The sequence below is a fragment of the Leptopilina boulardi genome, unplaced genomic scaffold (assembly GCF_019393585.1).
Source record: "Leptopilina boulardi isolate dan_hultmark-lab unplaced genomic scaffold, ZJU_Lbou_2.1 LbouV2_310, whole genome shotgun sequence".
Taxonomy (NCBI): Eukaryota; Metazoa; Arthropoda; class Insecta; order Hymenoptera; family Figitidae; genus Leptopilina; species Leptopilina boulardi.
Window position 1 is genome coordinate 1,891,713 of NW_026137875.1, and position 22,054 is coordinate 1,913,766.

The 22,054-nt window shown below is 25.7% G+C and overlaps 1 protein-coding gene and 1 long non-coding RNA gene across 2 annotated transcripts in view; one reads left to right on the forward strand and one right to left on the reverse strand.

Moving 5' to 3' along the window:
* Nucleotides 1-22,054, forward strand: part of LOC127283791 (UDP-glucosyltransferase 2-like) — a 59,423-nt gene that overhangs the window by 11,462 nt on the left and 25,907 nt on the right. Inside the window, exons 2-3 of the mRNA XM_051308887.1 lie at nt 1,757-2,953; nt 10,090-10,356. Of these exons, the coding sequence (XP_051164844.1) occupies nt 2,720-2,953; nt 10,090-10,356 (501 nt within the window). The 5' untranslated portion in view covers nt 1,757-2,719. The remainder of the gene's footprint in view (nt 1-1,756; nt 2,954-10,089; nt 10,357-22,054) is intronic.
* LOC127283794 (uncharacterized) overlaps nt 663-22,054 on the reverse strand; it is a 54,780-nt gene continuing 33,388 nt past the window's right edge. The window contains exons 3-4 of the long non-coding RNA XR_007843394.1: nt 18,966-19,071; nt 663-813 (exon numbers count right to left, since the gene is read on the reverse strand). This is a non-coding gene — a long non-coding RNA (uncharacterized LOC127283794). The remainder of the gene's footprint in view (nt 814-18,965; nt 19,072-22,054) is intronic.

The window sequence follows — 22,054 nt, forward strand, 5'->3', positions numbered from 1 at the left end:
TATTTAATTTTATTCAAAATATTTCTTTAGAATGAAAATACAAAAGCCGTCTAAAGTTGAAATGTTAAAAGAATTTTTCTTTAAATATTTTTTTTCACTTCTGACATGACGTTGAGAGATTGATAGTATTTATTTTTTATTTGAATATTTGACCAAAAGATAAATTCTACATATTTTGATACGTCAAAGGTCTTGAAAGTTTTTCTTTAATACAATGTATTATTTAATCACATTAAATTAAATAAATTGTCAAAATCTTTAAAAATAAACGAAAAGCATACGCAAATACGTCTAATAACTTCCGGTATGAACAGAATGAAAGAATATAAAGATTATTATAGACAATTTTAAAGTATTTTTCATGTATGTTAATTATTTTTTTTTTTATGAAATCAAGAATTACTTGGAGTTTCTCTATTTTCGTTCGTCATTGTTTTTTAACGCCTTTGGGTTTATTGTATTTTGTAACCAATTCTTTTTTTTGTTCTGTTGACATAGGCTCTATTAAGAAACAAAAATTCTTTTCTATTACCTCTTTAACATCCGACACATCTAAATTTGTTTATTTTTTCATTGTCTAGTTGTAATTAAACAAAAAAATTATTGATCAAAAAATAATTTCATACATTTGAACATTCAGAACTTTAGATATACACCTTGCGATCTCTTTATGTGAAATCCACCGTATATTAATAAAAATATTTTTTTGGGTTAAGTGCAATGACAAAGTAATTGCATCTCGAGATATTCAGACCAAAAATAATTATCTGCAACTTGTTTGGTTCATCTTGCACCTTCTCTTTTTCTGATAACCTAATTAAAAATTTTGATTTGGTAAGTTGCTTGCGGTTAATTCTTGAATAAGGGCAACAAATTTATTAAAGTTTCAAGTCAATAAAATAATTTTTAATTTTTAATTATTGCAATGTTTACGTCTAAGAATATATTTTTTTAATTAAAATTTTGATAAATAATCATTTTATTCTAGTCAGAACTATAAGCACATATAAATTGGCACAAAAATTATTTTTTTTGAAATACAAAATGGCGTTGCTAACTTCTTACAAGTAAGTTTAAGCCAAATGAGATTAATGTTAAGTGACGAATAGCTTAAAAAAGAATTAAATTACATGAAGATTAGACCAAATAAGAATTTGGTCAAATAATAATTAGGGTAGATAAAAACTAAGATAAATGAATATTATGCCAAATGTAGATTAATCTACATAAGATTTTATTAAACTGATACCGGATAATTGGTTAAATAAACATTATAGGTCATACAAGAATTAAGGCAGGTAAAATTTAGGTCAAGAAAGAATTAGGCAAAGTGAGAATTAAGCCCTATTAATTACGCCATTTATTGTGACAATTAAATTAGGAAAATTTAAATTTTGTAGATAATTTATAAAACAAATAAAATTTCCACTAAAATACACTGAAAAAAAATATAATTGATTCAAATACACGATTACTTGACTATTATCAAATAAATAATTATTTGTATCAATTATTATTTGAATTAATTAAATGGTATATTCAAATACAGAAATTATTGGTTCAAATACAATTTATTTAATTCAAGTAAATATTTATTTGATAATAATCAAGTAATCGAGTATTTGAATAAAATAAACATTTTTTTTTTCAGTGTATAAAACATAAAAATTTTAATATTTTGAATTTTAAAGTATTTATTTAATTATATAATAAATTACAACATTAAGAATTGATATAAGAATTTTCTCCATCACAGGTAAAGATGTTTTTTGGTCAACGAGGCTGAGAGCAAGATCAACTCGCTGAAAATAATTGAGATCAATGTATTTTACAAGCGTGCAGATGAGATGCTAGTGAAAGTACAGAGTGTAGGTAAACTTGAAGTCGCGGTGGAGCGACGTTTACACAGTGTCAACAAAAGTAACCACACAGAATTAAAATATACAAAATGTATATACATTAACGGAAGCTGTGAAAATAACAAAATCTGAATAATATGCGAGGCAAATGGAAAATTGAAATCACATATCATCATCATCATTTAAAAAACTCTTTCAATACAAAATCAACCTGTTTTGAAGAAGTACGTTATTCAGTTAATAACCAGAATTCTATTTGAAAAATAAAAAAAAAAAAAAAAAAAAAAAAGAAACCACAAATAAAAGAAGAGTATAAGAAGGCGAAGAAGAAAAAAAAACAAATTCAAGCAAATCCCTGTCAATGTCGCCTAGTCTGGAAAATGCGATAATTAATCACAGTTTCGTTCTTTTTCAGTCGCATTGAAATCTCACCATCTCGTGACGAATTGATTTCCCAGAGGATGACACGACTTTGATATTTTAATAATAATGGCCTGCATATTTATAATGACTTTTTAACTTTGTGTTTGTGTAATTTCTATAACTTTTCATTAACACATTCACAAAAAATATAATAAGCTTAGTTCTTTTTTTTTACAAGACAAACGATTATAAAGCATCTCATCTCAGTTCTCTCTCGGAGTTCATTGAAGTTGTTCACCAAAAAGTGGGCTCTTCACTTTAATTAGATATCTATTGAAATTTTTTTCTATTTTATACGAAAATATAGTGATTTGTTTTTTCTCTCGACATGAAACTCCTATTAAAATGTAATCAGTGATTTCTTTTGAAAAAAAAAGCGGAAATTGAATAATAAAGTGTGAACGTTTAAGAAATTAATTATTTAATTGAAAAATAAAATGTCGACAAGTTATTTAATGACAGTTGGTTTACTTTTTTTTGGTGTAGTGCGATGGTGTGATAGTTATAATATTTTAATGGCAACAATGGGAGGTACAAAATCTCATACGATCCCCTTTATTGCCCTTGGTACGACATTGATTTCAAGAGGTCACAATGTCACCCTTCTCAGTGCATTCAGTGGATCAGCAGCAAATAATGGTCTTCAAGAAGTGGTTCCCTCCATTCTTGAGGTAAGAATTGACGAAGAAAAAATTTTAATTCAATTTTTTTTTTTTTTTTAATTATCAAAAACTTTAACGTCTGAGTAGAATATATTAGAATAGGTTATAAATAACAAAACGATAACATTCGGACAAATGAATTTTTAATAAAATTTCCTCGAGAGGCGGTTTAAATACTATACACATCTAAATTTTGCAGCTTTAAAAAAAGCTAGACGTAAAATTCTGCAAAGTTAAATTCCACACCTTTAAACTGTACACAAAATTATTGCACACCGTTGAACTCTTTACAAATTTAATTTATAAAATAGAAAATAAAATTTCTTAAACTCTATACAGTTAAACTGCACTCTTGTTAAATTCTGGACAGTTTATTTTTTAAATTTTACAGTTAAATTTCATATCGTTAAACTCTACACAAATTTATTTCGTAACGAAAAATTAATTTTTTTTTCAAATTCTATACACAATTTAAATTCCTCATTGTTAAACTATTCACAAATTTATTTTATAATAGATAATAAAATTTATTAAAATTTGTACAATTAAATTGCATACAGTTAACCTCTATATTCAAACTAAGCTTATAATAAAAAAAATTTGTGTAAAGTATAACTGAATGCAATTTAATTGTGAAGAGTCTAACCAAATTTAATTTTTTATTATAAGTTAAATTTGTGAAGTGTTTAACGGTGTGGAATTTAACTGTGCAGAATTTAATACAATTAATTATTTATTAAAAAATAAATTTGTGTAGTATTTAACTATATTGAATTTAACATAATTAAATTTTTAATTTTAAAATAAAACGAAATTATAAAGGAAATTGAATTGAATCGACTCAAAATTAAACGAATTTTTTTCAGTTATTTTCGTAATAGTGTAATTGCGGAGACTATTTCACTATTTAATTTGAAAATGAAAATAATAACAGAAAATCAAAGACAATGTGCAATTCGATAATTAAAAAGTGACAGCTTATAAACATAACCTAAAATGCATGAGAAAAAATTTGTCGATAAAATCAATACAGCCGAGCTTGTTAGAAGGTAGATGGCAGTTTTGCTTATTATAAAAACGATTCAGAAAAAATTTAAAGAAAGAAAATAGATGAGTGCTGCCATCTACCTTATAAAAAGCTCGGCTATATTGATTTTATCGACAAATTTTTTCTCATGCATTTTAGGTTATGTTTATAAGCTGTTACTTTTTAATTATCGAATTGTCTTTGATTTTCTGTTATTTTCATTTTCAAATTAAATAGTGAAATGGTCTCCGCAATTGTACTATTACCAAAATATCTGAAAAAAATTCGTTTAATTTTGAGTCGATTCAATTCGGCCATGATTGATATAAATTGATTCAATTTTTTGCATCAAAAAATGAGACCGTTTCGTGTATCATTTCTAAAAATGATACACAAAACGATCTCTTTTTGATATAACTTATGTGCATCAAAACGTTGCAATAGAAAAAGATACAACCAAGTTTACTGTGTTTTTCAAAATTTTTAAAATTTTTTGAGATATCTCTAATTAAAAATTTATTGCAAAAAAAAAAATGCAAAAAAAAATTTTGAATTCATTTTTTGAAAAAACTACCTCTTCGATTTCAAAAATTTTTTTTTTCTAATTATTGCCTATATGATGTTAAGAATAACTTCTCTAATTTTTATAATGGGACAGCAAGAACTTTGCGAGAAAAAAATTAAAACGCGCCCATCTTAGTTTTCACGTCCATTATATAGTATGGAAACTTGCAAATATCTCGAAAAGTACGAATTTTCGTAAAAAATGTTGAAGACAAAAGTTGTTCCTAACAAAAAGATCTACATCTTTGAAACCAAAAAATTGGACCCGGGGCCCAATGTTGGGCCATACAATGAAAAAAGTGATTTTCTTAAATGAGACCACTAATTTTCAGTATAAAATTCGTAATCCCTACGAAATTCTGCGTTCTGACTTGTTGTATAAGTGCCCAAAATATTAAGGTCCGTTAACCTAGCTTGTCCACATTGTCCGATCTGGATAAAACCTATTTGAAAATTAAGGGCTAATTTAAGGCTAATTTAATGCCCTAATGCCGAATTTAATGCTCGGCATTTTCTTTAAAAAACTTGTGGACAAGCTAGCTTAACATTAAGGTGGCTTGTCCACACAATGAAGGAGCACTCGTAGGAAGGCCTACTATAGGTCAAAATTTAGGGCTTTTTTAAGGCTCTTGAATGCTCTATTGTAGAATTTAATGCCGGCATTATTTCGCGAAATATTTGCAAAAATTCAATTTTTACGTTATCTCAGTTTGTCCACATCATGAAGGAACACTCGTAGAAAGGTCTACTATGGATCAAAATTTAGGGCTTTTTTAAGGCTCCTCAATGCTCTATTGCCGAATTTAATGCCGGCATTATTTCGCGTAATATTTGCAAAAATTCAATTTTTACTTGATATCAGTTTGTCCACACAATGAAGGAGCACTCATAGGAAGGTCTACTATAGGTCAAAATTTAGGGCTTTTTTAAGGCTCCCCAATGCTCTATTGTAGAATTTAATGCCGGCATTATTTCGCGAATTATTTGCAAATATTCAATTTTTACGTTATCTCAGTTTGTCCACACAATGAAGGAGCACTCGTAGAAAGATCTACTATGGATCAAAATTTAGGGCTTTTTTAAGGCTCCCCAATGCTCTATTGTCGAATTTAATGCCGGCATAATTTCGCGAATTATTTGCAAAAATTCAATTTTTACGTTATCTTAGTTTGTCCACATCATGAAGGAACACTCGTAGAAAGGTCTACTATGGATCAAAATTTATGGCTTTTTTAAGGCTTCTCAATGCTCTATTGCCGAATTTAATGCCGGCATTATTTCGCGTAATAATTGAAAAATTCCATTTTTACTTGATATTTGTTTGTCCAAAAAACGAAGGAAAGCACCTAGGAAGGTCTACTATAGGTCAAAATTTAGGGCTTTTTTAAGGCTCCGCAATGCTCTATTGACGAATTTAATGCCGGCATAATTTCGCCAAATATTTGCAAAAATTCAATTTTTACTTGATATCGGTTTGTCCACACAATGAAGGAATACTCCTAGGAAGGTCTTCTAGGTGTCAAAATTTAGGGCTTATTTAAAACTCTAAAATGCTTTTATGCCAAATTTAACACTATCTTAGCAAGTCACAATCTTAGCCCTAAATTTTGATCCATAGTAGACCTTTCTACGAGTGTTCCTTCATGATGTGGACAAACTGAGATAACGTAAAAATTGAATTTTTGCAAATATTTCGCGAAATAATGCCGGCATTAAATTCTACAATAGAGCATTCAAGAGCCTTAAAAAAGCCCTAAATTTTGACCTATAGTAGGCCTTTCTACGAGTGCTCCTTCATTGTGTGGACAAGCCACCTTAATGTTAAGCTAGCTTGTCCACAAGTTTTTTAAAGAAAATGCCGAGCATTAAATTCGGCATTAGGGCATTAAATTAGCCTTAAATTAGCCCTTAATTTTCAAATAGGTTTTATCCAGATCAGACAATGTGGACAAGCCAGGTTAACGAACCTAAAATATTAGTTCCAATGACTGGGATTGGGTCCAACATTTTTTGACAAACAAATAAATTTTAAAAAATCCTATCTTGGGATGGTTTTTGGGGACACAAGATTAGAAATTCGAAACTAATTTTCAAATTGGGCACAGAGTCCAATGTAAGATTCCACGGCCCAATGTGAGGCCCACAGTAATAAAATTATTTTTCTTAAATAAAACCCACTAATTTCCAGTGTGCCTTTTGTAATCGTTATGAAATTCTGGGTTAAGACTTGTAGTACAAATGCCAAAAATATTGGGCCAAATGTCTGGGATTGGACCCAATATTTTTGGAATTTGTACCACAAGTCTAAACCCAGAATTTCATTACGGTTACGAAATGGAAGTTTCCATACTATATATAATACTATATAATCGCAAAGTTCTTGCTGTCCCATTATGAAAATTAGAGAAGTTATTCACTGCAAAAATAAGTGACTTACTTGGTATCTTACAATAAGATGTAATATGGAAAAATGGTATCTTCCATCTTAAAAAAAGATATTTTGTAAAGTATCTTATTAATATTTAAGATGTTTTTTGCGTTTTAACAAGAATTAAAATATTTCTTCCATCTTAAAATGTAAGTTACTTCGGTAAGTTTCTGTAAGTAACTTGAATTTAGATATTTGTGGAGTCATAAGATGTTAAGAAAAAAGATCCTTGTAAATTCTAAGATACGTCAAAATTTAAAGTTACTAAAATATAAAATACATTAAGCATCTTACTTAAGAGGCCATAGTTAACCTCGAAATTTTTTTCATCAAAAATATGTGAAGCACTTTGGCAAAGATATTATTAACATCTTAAACTAAGATATTTCAAATAACTAAAAAGTTACTACCAAAACATCTTAAAAATTACTATCAAAATAGCTTATATTAAGATACTTCTTTTTGCAGTGTTCTTAACATCATAGGCAATAAGTAGAAAAAAAATTTTTAAAATAGAAGAGGTAGTTTTTTTAAAAAAATGAATTCAAATTTTTTTTGCATTTTTTCCGGGCAAAAAAATTTTTTTTTTTTCATTAACTATTTTTTTCTTAAAATAGCATCTTTTTGTGAGAAATTTGAAAAAAAATTGATCTCATTTGGATAACAAGAAAAAAAGTTACATGTTTTTTTTTTAAAAATGACATAAATTTTTAATTAGAGATATCTCAAAAAATTATTGTCAAACTTCCTGAAGAGGAAATCAATGTGATTTCAAAACGTTAGAGGAAATTTGATTAAAAATCCATTTGTCTGAATGTTATCGTTTTGTTATTTAACCTATTATAATTTTATTTTTTAATTTAGAGAAAGGGTGGAACAAAACTGTAATTGCTTAAGAATTTAAATAATTTTTTCTTTAATTTAAAGGGAGGGTTGGACATTAATGGATATATTACTTAGAATTTTTGAATATGGAAACTTTATTCTAAAGGGATATCGAAAAATAATTAGTATATTCAGTTTTAAAGGTTAAACTATAGTGATGCATTCGAGCGAGAAGACTACACGATAAATAACCTAAACGATAATATACTCGTTCAATTGTTAAAATATTATCGTCAGGTGCTCGTCTCGTTTTGACAGATTCTCGTTAAATAGCGATAGATAACGAAAAATAATGTTTAAAATTTGTACATATATATATATTCTTATATTATTGAAAAATTAACTTTTTATTGATAACAATTTTTTAAAATGGTAATTTACAATAATAATAGATTTAAAAAATATTAATAAAATATTATTTTTTATATTATTATTTAAAATTATATTAATTATTATGATGATTTGTATTTGGCTTTAGGGTCTAAATGAATTAACACGTAAATTTTAGTAATTAATTTACTAAAAAGGGTCAATAAATAATCCTACCAATATGAATCATTAAAATTATATTTATTTATATTATTATTATATTTTATTAAAAATAAAATATTAATAAAATTATATGAGGATATTATATATTATGGAAAAAAATAAATCCTAGACAAATCTCTAATCACTTCTTAATCGAATTCCTAAATGAATTCATCGAAAATGAATAATATATGAGGCGAAAAAAATGTACATTATAATTTTTTTTGAATACTTTTATAATTATATCGACAAAAATAACTAATAAACAATGAAAATTTCCAATATTGGAAAAACTCGGATTTTCAAGTAACAAAAAAAAAAAAAAAAAAATTCTACAATTATAGTAATTAGTGAAAGTAATAATTAAAATACAAAATTACATTGTTATAAAAAGTAAATTAGTTCGATCCCAAACAGAAAATTCTTTGTTGTGGTTTTGACGGTGAATCGTGAAATTTATTTCCGCTCTCTGGTTTCAATAGAACTTTCTCAACTTTTTTTTTCCTGTATTCTTTAACTGTCTATGAAAAATTGATTTCTCGATACCCAATATATATATAAATATATATGCCATTCCATTTTTTATCATTTTTCGGAGTAATACATTTTTTAAGTAAAAACAATTGTTTATTTAAAAATTTAAAAGACACAACAACAAACATTAAATAAAATCCACTTTTTAACGACTACACGAAATGAAATGGTTTAAAGTTCACAATTTTTCTTATTTTTAGAGCTTTTATATAAAAAAAAAAAATTGTGTTAATTTATTAAAAAAATTTAGAAATTGTTTTTTGTTATTTTATATTATATTAATCAGCTTTTATGACTGATCGCGACGTTTCTTATTTTCCAGTCAATGATACCAACATGATACGTGAACTAAATATGGTAAACATAACCTCACTTTTCAGAATTAAGTTGGTACCACTGACTGGAAAATAAGAAAGGTCGCGCGCAGCCATAACGGCTGATTCATATTTAGTTGTTCAAAAATGTAATGTTTTTGAATGCTTATTGTTGAATCTTTTAAATAAAAAATTGTTTTACTCACCATTTTTCCGCACGGGAAACTAAAAAATTTATCTGATTTTTGTTATTTTAATGTTTCAATTTACTTTTTTTGGTTTAAATTTCTTTTGTTCACTTTTAACCATTCTATACAGTAAATTTACGAAAAAATATTTTTTTTCCCCATTTAAAATATATGTAAAAATGCATGGACTTTTGCGGCGTCACTAAATATTTATTAAAATCAAAATGAAAAAATACCGTATCTCTTTTTTTCCATTATTCAGTATAAAATTTTGACTGGGAATGAAATCATTAATTATTTATTAAAATCAAAATGAAAAAATGCATATATCTCTTTTTTCCATTTAGAATAAAATTTTGTCCGGAAATGATAAACATTTAAAATCTCATATATTAAATGTACAAAATGTTTTATTGGCGTTTAAGACAAATAAAAATTTTTCTATTATATTTGAGCCTCTCTCAGAGCCTGATAAATTTTTATTTGTTTTAAATAAAAAAATTTATTTATAGCAGAAATAAAATTTTATTTAGCGTAAATAAAATTTTATGTAGCACAAATAAATAATTATTAGACTCTAAGACAAATTTTTTCGGCGCCTTATGCAAAACTCATAATTTATTAAAATTATTTATTATTATAAAATTAATTTTAAAAAAAAATGATTATTTCAGGCCTATGTAGGTAATTATACATCGGATTGGGATTTGGTGGGATCGAGATTTCGAAATGAATTGCCAATTTCCCCTTGGGACGCAATGAGATATGGATGGGAAGCTTGCGAGGCATTGCTGAGGGATGAAACTTCCGTAACGGTTTTGAGAAAACCAGAAGGCAACCCTCAAGCTCGCTGGGACGTTGCAATTTTAGATGGTGCTTATCCTGAGTGCCTGCTAGGGATTATTCACAGCGAACGGATACCCACTATCATGTTGAATACAGTAAGGAATTTTAAATTCTATCAAATATTCTGCAAACACACATATAATAGAATAGAGAATTTGCTTCTATACATATGTATGAAATCCCCTCTAAAATTCTTGTATGAACGAATTTTTTTACATAAATACATTTAACAAAAAAAAAAAAAAAAAAAAAGACTCACTCCTCTCACTTTTTATGGATTAAAATTTATTTCATATATATATATATATATCACCATACTCCATGAACTATTTATTTTTATTTTAAAAGCTTTAACTTTTATTTATTTATATTTTTTCAAACTGAAAATTTTATTTTATTTTTTTTTCTTTGAAAATAGAAACGAACTGAAAAATATAAACACTTTCAGAACATACCAAAAAATAATAGTGCAATAATACACGGTATTTTTTCTCATAGCACTGGCTACTGTGTAAACCAAAAAATTAAATTTCAAAACTCTAAATGTTCTCCACATAGCACTGAATGCTCTGCGGAAAATAATCACAACTTTTTTTGACAGTAAACAGAGTTTCGTTTCATATTAGTTGACAATAGATTATTCAGAACTACAAATGTTGCAATAAATTCTTTGCTCAAAGTCGTGACTGCTGTTCTCACAGCTCTGACAATGAGTACTGTGTAGAATTATTTTTTAGAATTTAGAAAACAAAGGAACGTTTAACGTCAATTAAAAAGAAGATAGCCATGGTTATTTTTTCTTTTCAAATATTGATTTTAATTGACATGTTTATAAACAGTTAATGAATAACAGAAATAAAGAAAATGAAAATTTCAAAAAGTCTTTTTAAAAACTATCGCTTTTTTTAATTTTTCAATTATATATAGCAAAAAAAGTTATTATACAATAATGAAATAATAAATAATTATTTTTAAAATGAATTATTATAGGTAAATTTTTAATATTTATTTGTATTTCACAAGTTTTTAGATTTTAAGATTTCTTAGCTAATATCAAATTACAATCTAATCTAAATTTATAGATTATTATGATTAAAAAATATACCCAACAAAAAATTTCAGTATTATACCAGAGTTGACTATTGGCGCAGTACTGGTTCAGTATTCGCTGCCGAGACTGGGCAGTCTGTACTGAACCAGTATTGGTATTTTCATTGTATCAGTACTGTTGCAGTACCACCCTACCAGTACTGGCAAACCAGTACTGAGCCGATATTGAGCCAGTACTGGCTCAAATAGATTTTCTTTTTGATTAATAGGGGAATAGTGTCAGGGTTGGACACAGTTTTGGTTTTTTATTTATAAATATTTTGTTTAGATAAATTCAGTCAATTGTGGTATACGGGTGGAAAGATCTACAAAAGAGGAACACTTTTGCTGTGGACCGTAAATTGATTGGTCCAAAATTAAAAAAGTTATAAACATTTAAAAAAACAATCTAGTCAGGGTTGGACTTTTCAGTCAGGGTTGGACACTTTTTGAAAATCGAAACGCATTATTGGTAAAAACGTAAAATAACATTTGTAATGTTTTTTATTTTTTCATGTTTATCTTTACTTATTGTTTACAAATTGTAAAGCTTCATGGGTTTAAAAAAGGAATGAACTCAAATTACAAAAAATAACGCTTTATTGTTCCAAATAACTCAATGAAATGATGAACAAAATTTATACAATTTAAGTATTATTTTTCTAATATCTTTGGCACAATTTTGCACTGAAATATCAATAAAATAAAATTTATTTATAAATTGTGTCAAATTCATAATTAATATGGGTTTTCAACCCTAACTAGAAGCATCATTTTCGAATTGTGCTAACCATAACCAGACATGTGTCGCGATTCGATTTTTCACTTTTTTTCTTCTTAAATTATGTACCTCACAATACATTCAATAAGCTTACCTTGCCGAATTCTTGCTTTTTTACACATTTTTTAGGTTTATTCACAAGTCAAACAAAACTTTTTTTGTCTCTTCGATTGCACCGAAGTCACAGGAGACGCTACTTTTGATTCTCCAAAAATGTAATGCCACTAGGGTTGTAAAGTTTCATGAAATTTTCGTTGAATGAAAGTTTCATGAAAGTTTCAATGCTTCATGAAACGTTTCAAAGTTTCAAAGAAAGAGGCGGGAATATTTAAATTATACATAATAAATCCTTATTAATAATAATATTAATTAATTTAACGACTGGAAATAATAATGTTTTAAAACGGATTTTTTGGTCATATTTGATTTATTACTATATTAGAATTTTGCCTCCGTTTTGAACTGGAATCTGTTCATTTTCAAAGCTATAAACATTTCATACAAAATACGACATTAAATAATTTTTCAATCAAAACAGTTTAAATAAATATAATAAATATCTCTCGATAATCATAATACATAAAAATAGCATACCAACGATTACTCGAAAATTAGAACAGATATTTATTATATTTAAATTGTTTATTTGATTGAAAAATTATTTAATGTGATATTTTGTTTAAATTTTTAGCCCTGAAGATGAACTGGTTTCAGTTCGAAAGCTAGGCAAAATTATGATATAATAATAAAATATAAAACATTTTATTATTATAATTAACTTTTCACAAGTTTATTTTTTGACCTAACCTGAAATATTTATTACGTTATTGCGCATGTGCACATGATATGCAATAAACCAAAAAAAATTTTTAAACGATCAAACTAAAAATAAATAAATTTGTTTATAAAAAATTCAAAAAAAATTTTCTTGACAACACTTGTTAAAAATCAAAAAACAACTTTTATTTTCTTAAAAAAGTTTTTCAAAAATTCATTTTGATGCAAATATATATGTGATTAAAAATAGATATTATACTTTTGAAAAAAACTTAAATTAAAAAATTTTTACCCGAAAATTTATAAACCTACAAAAAATTACGTATACTTTTTTTTCTCAGAACTTTAGTTTTATAATAAACATATTTTTATATTTATTTTTTGATTCTTTAAGGGGACTTTCTGGTTTAGAATTTCAAAAAAATCGATTTTTTTTTTGCTTAAAAATGTTCCATAGTATCATAGAATTACTGTCCCAAAACGTTTTTTAAAAAATATGTACAAAAACAAAAGTTATAACAATATTTATGACGGTATGTATTTCAACAACAATCTACAGTTACCTTATTTACATATTTGGTGTTCCTCTTTTATTGATATTAGCTTGAAACATGTTACTCGAGGGTTTTTGGGGTCGCTGATTACGAATTTGATGTCAGTTTTTGAAAATACAAAATGGCGGATCCAATATGGCGGACGAAATAATAAAAATTCAACCGGATTTGCTTAAAACTTCTTACTCGGGGGTTTTTGGGGTCGCTGATTACGAATTTGATGTCAGTTTTTGAAAATACAAAATGGCGGATCCAATATGGCGGACAAAGATTAAGAAATTAATTAAATTTAGTTGAAAATGGTTACTTGTGGCCTTTTGAGATTGCTAGTTATGAATATAGGCACAAAACATTAACGTTCTAGGAACGTTTTAATTAATTAAAAAAGTTAATTTTTTATTTTGTAGTCCGCCATATTGGATCCGCCATTTTGAATTTTCAAAAACTGACATCAAATTCATAATCAGCGACCCCAAAAACCCCCGAGTAGCAAGTTTTAAGCAAATCCGGTTGAATTTTTATTTTTTCGTCCGCCATATTGGATCCGCCATTTTGAATTTTCCAAAACGGACATCAAATTCGTAATCAGCGACCCCAAAAACCCCCGAGTAGCAAGTTTTAACCTTCGCCGGACTGGATACTTTTTATATACACGGTTGACAAGATCCCACCCAGGGTGGGCCAAATGTTTTCTTCTTTGTATATTGCAATAAAAACTTAGAATCATTCAGTTTTTTTCCAAAATTGTTATATGTTACCAAATAATATATTTTATTAATGTTTTGTTGATTTTTTATTTGTTTAAACAATTTATTATTAATAATTTATAACTTTTTCAAATATACATACGACAGTAGAAGAATTTTATAAATTTGTTACCTTTTCTTCGTAGTTATTAATTCAAAGGTTATAAATAAAATAAAATATATAATTCAATTTACAACAACTATTATTATAAATTGTTTAAACAAATAATTGTTGCTATTTATTAACATTCTTCATAATATTCCTAGAAAATTGCAATTTTTTTCTAATTTTGCAACTTAACAAGCTCAACATAATAAACATGAAGATTTTATATGAATTTAGTATTCAAACGATTGTTTAAACAATTTATTGTTGTTATTTATTAACTTTCTTGTAGTGTACCTAGAAAGATGCAGTTTTTTCCTAATTTTGCAATTTATCAAATCGAATATAATATAGCCAGACAGATTTGACATAAATTTACTAATTTAACAATTGTTTAAACAATTGTTGAATTTACAATTTTACACCAAATCTATCTTTTATTATATTCGGCTTGATGAGTTGCAAAATTAGAAAAAAACGGCAACTTTCCAGGTGCCGTACAAAAAAAGTTAGTAAATAACAACAATAAATTGTTTAAACAATTGTTGAATTAATAATTTTACATCAAATCTATCTTTTATTATATACCGCTTGATAAATTGCAAAATTAGAAAAAAACTGCATCTTTGTAGGTGCAGAACAAAAAAAGTTAATAAATAATAACAATAAATTGTTTAAACAAATGAAAAATGCAATATAATATTTTTTATATCTATTATTTGACATCATAAAACACTCACAGTGAAAAGTCTGCATGATTTCAAGTCTTTTTGTAAAATAGAATTAAAAAAATATCTGAATCATCCCGGTTATCTCCGTACATACATTGATAAAAGTTATAAATAATCAAGAAGAAATTTTTTTTAAAAATTTGTTTTTACATTTTTTGAAAGTTCTTAAGATTTTGTTCAGTGACTTAAAATCGCGATTCAATTAAGGCAAAACTTTAGAAGATATGGCAATTTCAATTTGTCTGGCCCACCCTGGGTGGGCATCTTGTCAAGCGAAGGTTAAGCAAATCCGGTTGAATTTTTATTTTTTCGTCCGCCATATTGGATCCGCCATTTTGAATTTTCAAAAACGGACATCAAATTCGTAATCAGCGACCCCAAAAACCCCCGAGTAGCAAGTTTTAAGCAAATCCGGTTGAATTTTTATTTTTTCGTCCGCCATATTGGATCCGCCATTTTGAATTTTCCAAAACGGACATCAAATTCGCAATCAGCGACCCTAAAAACAGCGGGATACGAAGTTCTGTTGTAATAAAAAGTTGTTTGATATTCATGACTCAATGAACTATGTTATGAAAACTTTGAACGCGTTTTTCTCGAAAACTCATTTTTCAAACTGGTACAGAGCTTTTCTCGAAATCTACCGAACCGATTTTGAAATCCCAAAAATTTTTCGATTCTTTATTTAAAAAACTGGGGCCTAAACCTCTAAAAACTCATATTTCTACCCCCTGTGTTTTTATATGGAGGTAAATTGACCCAAAAACACGGCGTTTTTGCGAGTTTTTGAGAAAAATGTACATAAAAAATAAAAAAACCTTTAAAAAAAATCGTTTTTGAGGTTTAGGCCCCAGAATAAATCCTTATGAAGAGATTTCCGTTTGGAACTTGAATTTATGTATTACAGGTTGCCCGGAAACTAACGTACCAAAAAAAAGGTATCTTTTGGAAGACGCCACCTACAGCTATGAAATTGAACTAAATACACTCAAACATATTTTTTAAATTTTCTCTACGCAATGTGCTACAATGTCCAAAAATAGTTTTTACAATTTCTTTAATACTGTTCTTACAATAAAAGTTTTACAACCTTCCTTTTTTGTCAATTCTAAACCAGAAAGTCCCCTTAAAATAATAATTTGCAATATAATATATTATAATAAAGAATAAAAATTCTTTGTGTTTTCGATTTTATATAATAAAATATTAATTAGTTAGTTGACTAATTTAATTAATATTTAATTTGTGTTGGGTTACTAAAAATTTCAGACACTTTTCCCTAAGTATACCAAAAGAGTATTACCTGGAGCAGAGATTTCACTATTGCAGTGAAACTTATCTCTGTTACAGTTAAAGCTTTCTTTTCCTATACAATAAATTACAAAACTGCCAGTACTCGTCCAGTACTGAACCAGTAGTGGTTACCAGTACTGGTGCCAACTCTGGTAGCCAATACTGCTAAAATGTTATCATCCCAAAGTTACGCCAACTCTGGCGCCAATACTGGGTGCCAGTACTGCGCCAGTACTTGTCAGTACTGCGCCAGTAGTAAATTTTTGATTGGGTTAAGTTTCAACATTATTATTTTAAATATTTATCTCGTGAAGTAAAAAAAATTATTATTTCTTACGTTTATTAACAAAAAGTAATTTGTTTAATATTATTAAAGTTTATTACTTCTTATTTAATTAATTATAAATAATTTTAATCAAATAATCTGTTTTTCATAAAAATATAAGAAAACATCTAAAATTGATTAAAATTGTCTTGAACGCTTGTTTAAAATTGATATTTATTTTTTATTAAAGGTTAAATGTTCTTTTTATTTTTTTAATCTTAAAAAATAATTCTACACAGTACTCAGAGCTGTGAGGAAAGCAGTCACGACTTAGAGCGAAGAATTTATTGCTATATTCCTAGCTTTGAAAACTCTGTTTTTTCATTAATATAAACCGAAATTCTATAAATAACTGTCAAAAAAATAGTGATTATTTTTTGCAGAGCATTGAGTGCTGTGCAGAAAACATTCAGAGTTTTAGAAATTTAATTTTTTGGTTTCCACAGTAGCCAGTGATGTGAGAAAAAATACTCAGTGCTTTCAGATTTTCTCCGTGTAATAATAAAAAAATTACAAAAGTAAATACAAAATCGTCTGAAAATTATTTAAAGCGAAATTTATGTTAATTATAAATTACACTTTTCTTTTGAATTCATTACAAAAAAAATTTCTTGATCTTTTATAAATATGTCTTTGCTCTTATTTGAATGAAAATATAAGTTTCTAAAAAAAACAAAAAAAAATTTTTTGTTATAGTTACAAACAATTGAAATTTTTAGCTGTTTTAAATTAAAAACCAGTTTTCTCGAGATCCAATTGACAAATTTAAAAATAAAAAATAGATTCTTAACAATAAAATTTATAACAAATAATAATTTTATTGTTATTATTTCATTATTATTTAAATAAATTAATATTATTGATTATTATATTATTATTTATTATATTATTATATTAATATTATTGATTTAATATTATTAATTTTTTTTCCGATTGATTAGACATTTTTTTCACAACGACTTTATACTCAGTTTATACGGAAATATAAAAAAAATTTTCATAGGACATAAAAAACATTTTTTTATTAACATTTTATAAATGAAAAATTTAAAAAGTGATTTAAAATAAAAAAATTTTTTAAAAGAAAAATTATTGCTAAATACCACATTTCAGGATAAGTAAAAATTATTTTTTGTTTTTCAATTTGTGTTAAGAATTTTTTTTTTTTATTTAAGACAGCTAAAAATTCAATTTTTTATAACTTTAATAAAATAATTATTTTTGTCTAATATTTTTAGAAAGTTATTTTTATTACAGTAAAAGTAAAAAAAAATACTCTGAAATGCTAAGTATTAAGTAAACTATTGAAAAAATAATTTGTGTGAATTAAAAAAAAATTATTTTATATTTTGATGAAAACATTGTATACAGGCGATTCCACGTAAGATTTACCTATGACATTTTAAATTTGTTAAATATATTTTTTTTTATCTTTATAGGTAGGAAAAAAAAGGTTTACGTATTTCTTTATTCTTTTATTAATGCTCAAATGCTTAAAAATCTGATTTTTTCGAGTTTTTTTTTTTTTTTTTGTAAAAATACACCTAATTTCAATTTCAGTTTTTCATCGACTTTCAAAATATGTTAACGAAAAAAAAAGTTTGAATTTGTATAAAAAAAAAACAGCGATATTTTATAAACAAATTAAATTTCTTTAAATTTGGGCGCGATTTTTTTTATTTTTTAAAATAAAATGTATTTTAATTTGCTTTTCTATATGAGTTTACTAGAAGATCCGGGAACTCAAAACACTTTTCATTTCGAAAATAATAAAAAAAAACGAAAAAAGTAAAAAAAAAATTTTTTAAACAAATTATATAAACAAAAGGATTATTAGGCCCACTTCAAAACTTATTACAAAATTTTCAAATTATTTTCATGTGTGTAAAAATAAAAATAAAAAAAAATCGCGCCCAAAAAAAATTTATTATATTTATAAAAAATCGCTGTTTTTTTTATAAACAAATTCAAAAATTTTTTTTTTTCGTTAACATATTTTGAAAGTCGATGAAAAAGTGAAACTTTTTTTGTATCTTGGTGATAGTTCCTTAATATTTTTAAAAACATTTTTTTCAAAAATTATAAACAAATCAAAATTGGTTTTATTAAATAATTTTTAACAATAACTTACTTTTAACAAAATTGAAAAAATTACGATTGAAGAAAATATTTCAATGAGTAAAATAAGATATTATTTATAAAAAATTGAAAATAATTTTTTTTATTTTTTATTTATTTAGATTTTTATCTAAGTTGAAAAAAAATCATTATTTGATGAAAAATTTTAACTCAATATACATACCATTTTTTTGGAAATTTTTTTCTTCAAAAATTGATTGAAAATAATTTAACTAATATTTTTGTTTGCGTTAAAAACCATTTTTTTAGTTTCAGGTTATGTTATCCTCCTTAAAATTAAAAAAATATTTTATTTATTATTATTTGCCTTTTTTCATCCTTTTTATACATAAGGTTCAGTATCTAATTATCATATATTTGCAATATTTGTGTGTAAAAGAATTACAGAAAACGACGAAGAAATATTATAATTATATAGTAATGTGTCATTCAATTTGAAATTTAAATGAAAAATAACAAAAATAAGTCATCTTTCAAAACGTCGAAATAATAATAATCAGTAGATACAATAGTTTTTAAAGTTTTCTATTTTAAAAAAATAATATTTAAAAAATTTTCTTTTTTTATCTCTATTTATAATTTATTTGAAAAAAAGTTTAATCAAATTAAACAAAATATAATTTATTCCATTTTTGATTGAATTAATAAAATACAGTTTAATTTTACAATTTTTAGTCAATCTAAATTTTCTGATAAAATAGGAAAACATTTTATGAATATTGATAAGAAAAATTTTGTTTTATTAAATTAAATTTTTTTCTTGATGTATATATTATATATTTTTTAATTATATTTACTATAATATTCAACTAAAATGATATTTAAGTACGTAAATAAAATATTTAATTTATACAATAAAATATGACGTTCTCTTTTTTTTAATTAAAAATTCCACGACTAATATAGTAAAAAATTATTTTATTAATATTATTCTGCCTTGAGTTTCACGCTTGATTTTTGTCAAATAAAACATTTCAAAGAATTTACGGTGATTTGATTAACACATATTTGTATGGTCGAATGTTTGAAATTTTTATGAAAGAAACATCGCCTGATTTTTCCATTGAGTGAATACGTGCTCTGTGTAACGAAAAAAATATATTCTTTATTTAAGTCGACCTCGAGCTTATATATTTTTCATTTTCAGTTTCATAATTTTTGTCATATATTTCAAATACTTTTTTTTCAACTTATTTTATTGATTGTAGATGCTTTTAAAGAATTTTTTTCTATTATGACTTTTTTTTAAAGTTATATGTAATTTTATTTTTTTTTTCAATTTTATTCGCTATATTAATTATAAATTTAAATAAATTATATTAATATTATTGTTATTATTATTATAACCTCGCGAATATTAAACGGTGAATAAAGAGAGAAAATATATATATGTTCCTCTAATTAGTATTTAAGAGGCATTACAAATAGGAGAAAAAGCACTTGAAAGCATATTTATTTTTCAGAAAACGGATATTTATACGGCACTCATTAATTCCTGGTAAATTAATTCTTATTCAGGAAACAGACTGAAAAATTGTTTTTCTTGTGATTATGCACAAAAATTGATTTTTCTTTTTTGCAAAAAAAAAAATAGAATTTATTATTTAATTTCAAATCAATTTTTTCAATAAATTATTTTTAATTATATAGGGTAAGTGTACCAATTACGGCGCGTTCACAAAAATAACTATTATTATTATTATATTTAATATAATGGGTTGGGTAAGAATTCCTGAAGTGGCCCCCTAATTATTTTTGGGTAAGAAAAACAAATAATACTATATGTATTTTGATAGTCCATTATGTCATTAGTAAGACCCCTAAACGATTTTTCAAAATTTTAATTTTTGTAAAAATAATAAACAATTGAACTTTTTTGCATCGATTTAGAAAAAATTGAATATCTTAAATTTAAAATAGGCTTGGTTGGTTTGGTGAAAGATTAAGAAACGTACTTTTGATAAATGTATAGAAAATAAATAAAAAGTGTAATTTGTTTAAACAAATTATATTTTAATTGTTAATTTTATAAATAAACAATGTTCTGAATCGATTTTGTCCATTTTTTTATAGTATCGTGAAGAAAGACTTTTCATGATTCCATACCAAAAATAAAAAAGTGAAATTCTCTTAAACTTTAGAAGTTATGAAATTTTTAGTCTAACCGCGCACGAGCTCTCAATTGTCAATTTTTTCTAAATCAATGCAAAGAAGTTCAATTGTTTATAATTTTTACAAAAATTAAAATTTTGAAAAATCATTTAGGGGTCTTACTAATGACATAATGGACTATCAAAATACATAGGGGAATAGTGTCAGGGTTGGACACAGTTTTGGTTTTTTGTTTATAAATATTTTGTTTAGATAAATTCAGTCAATTGTAGTATATGGGTGGAAAGATCTACAAAAGAGGAACACTTTTACTGTGGACCGTAAATTGATTGGTCCAAAATCAAAAAAGTTATAAACATTTAAAAAAAAAAATCTAGTCAGGGTTGGACTTTTCAGTCAGGGTTGGACACTTTTTCAAAATCGAAACGCATTATTGGTAAAAACGTAAAATAACATTTGTAATGTTTTTTATTCTTATTTTTTCATGTTCATCTTTACTTATTGTTTATAAATTGTAAAGCTTCATGGGTTTCAAAAAAGGAATGAACTCAAATTACAAAAAATAACGCTTTATTGTTCCAAATAACTCAATGAAATGATGAACAAAATTTATACAATTTAAGTATTATTTTTCTAATATCTTTGGCACAATTTTGCACTGAAATATCAATAAAATAAAATTTATTTATAAATTGTGTCAAATTCATAATTAATATGGGTTTTCAACCCTAACTAGAAGCATCATTTTCGAATTGTGCTAACCATAACCAGACATGTGTCGCGATTCGATTTTTCACTTTTTTTCTTCTTAAATTATGTACCTCACAATACATTCAATAAGCTTACCTTGCCGAATTCTTGCTTTTTTACACATTTTTTAGGTTTATTCACAAGTCAAACAAAACTTTTTTTGTCTCTTCGATTGCACCGAAGTCACAGGAGACGCTACTTTTGTTTCTCCAAAAATGTAATGCCACAAAAAGTTAGGTTACACTACTAGAAGATTCGTCACGTACGCACACAGGTGGCGCTAGTGTTCTTATTTAAAAAAAGCCAAGTGTCCAACCCTGACACTATTCCCCTATAGTATTTTTTTTTCTTACCCAAAAATAATTAGGGGACACTTCAGGAATTCTTACC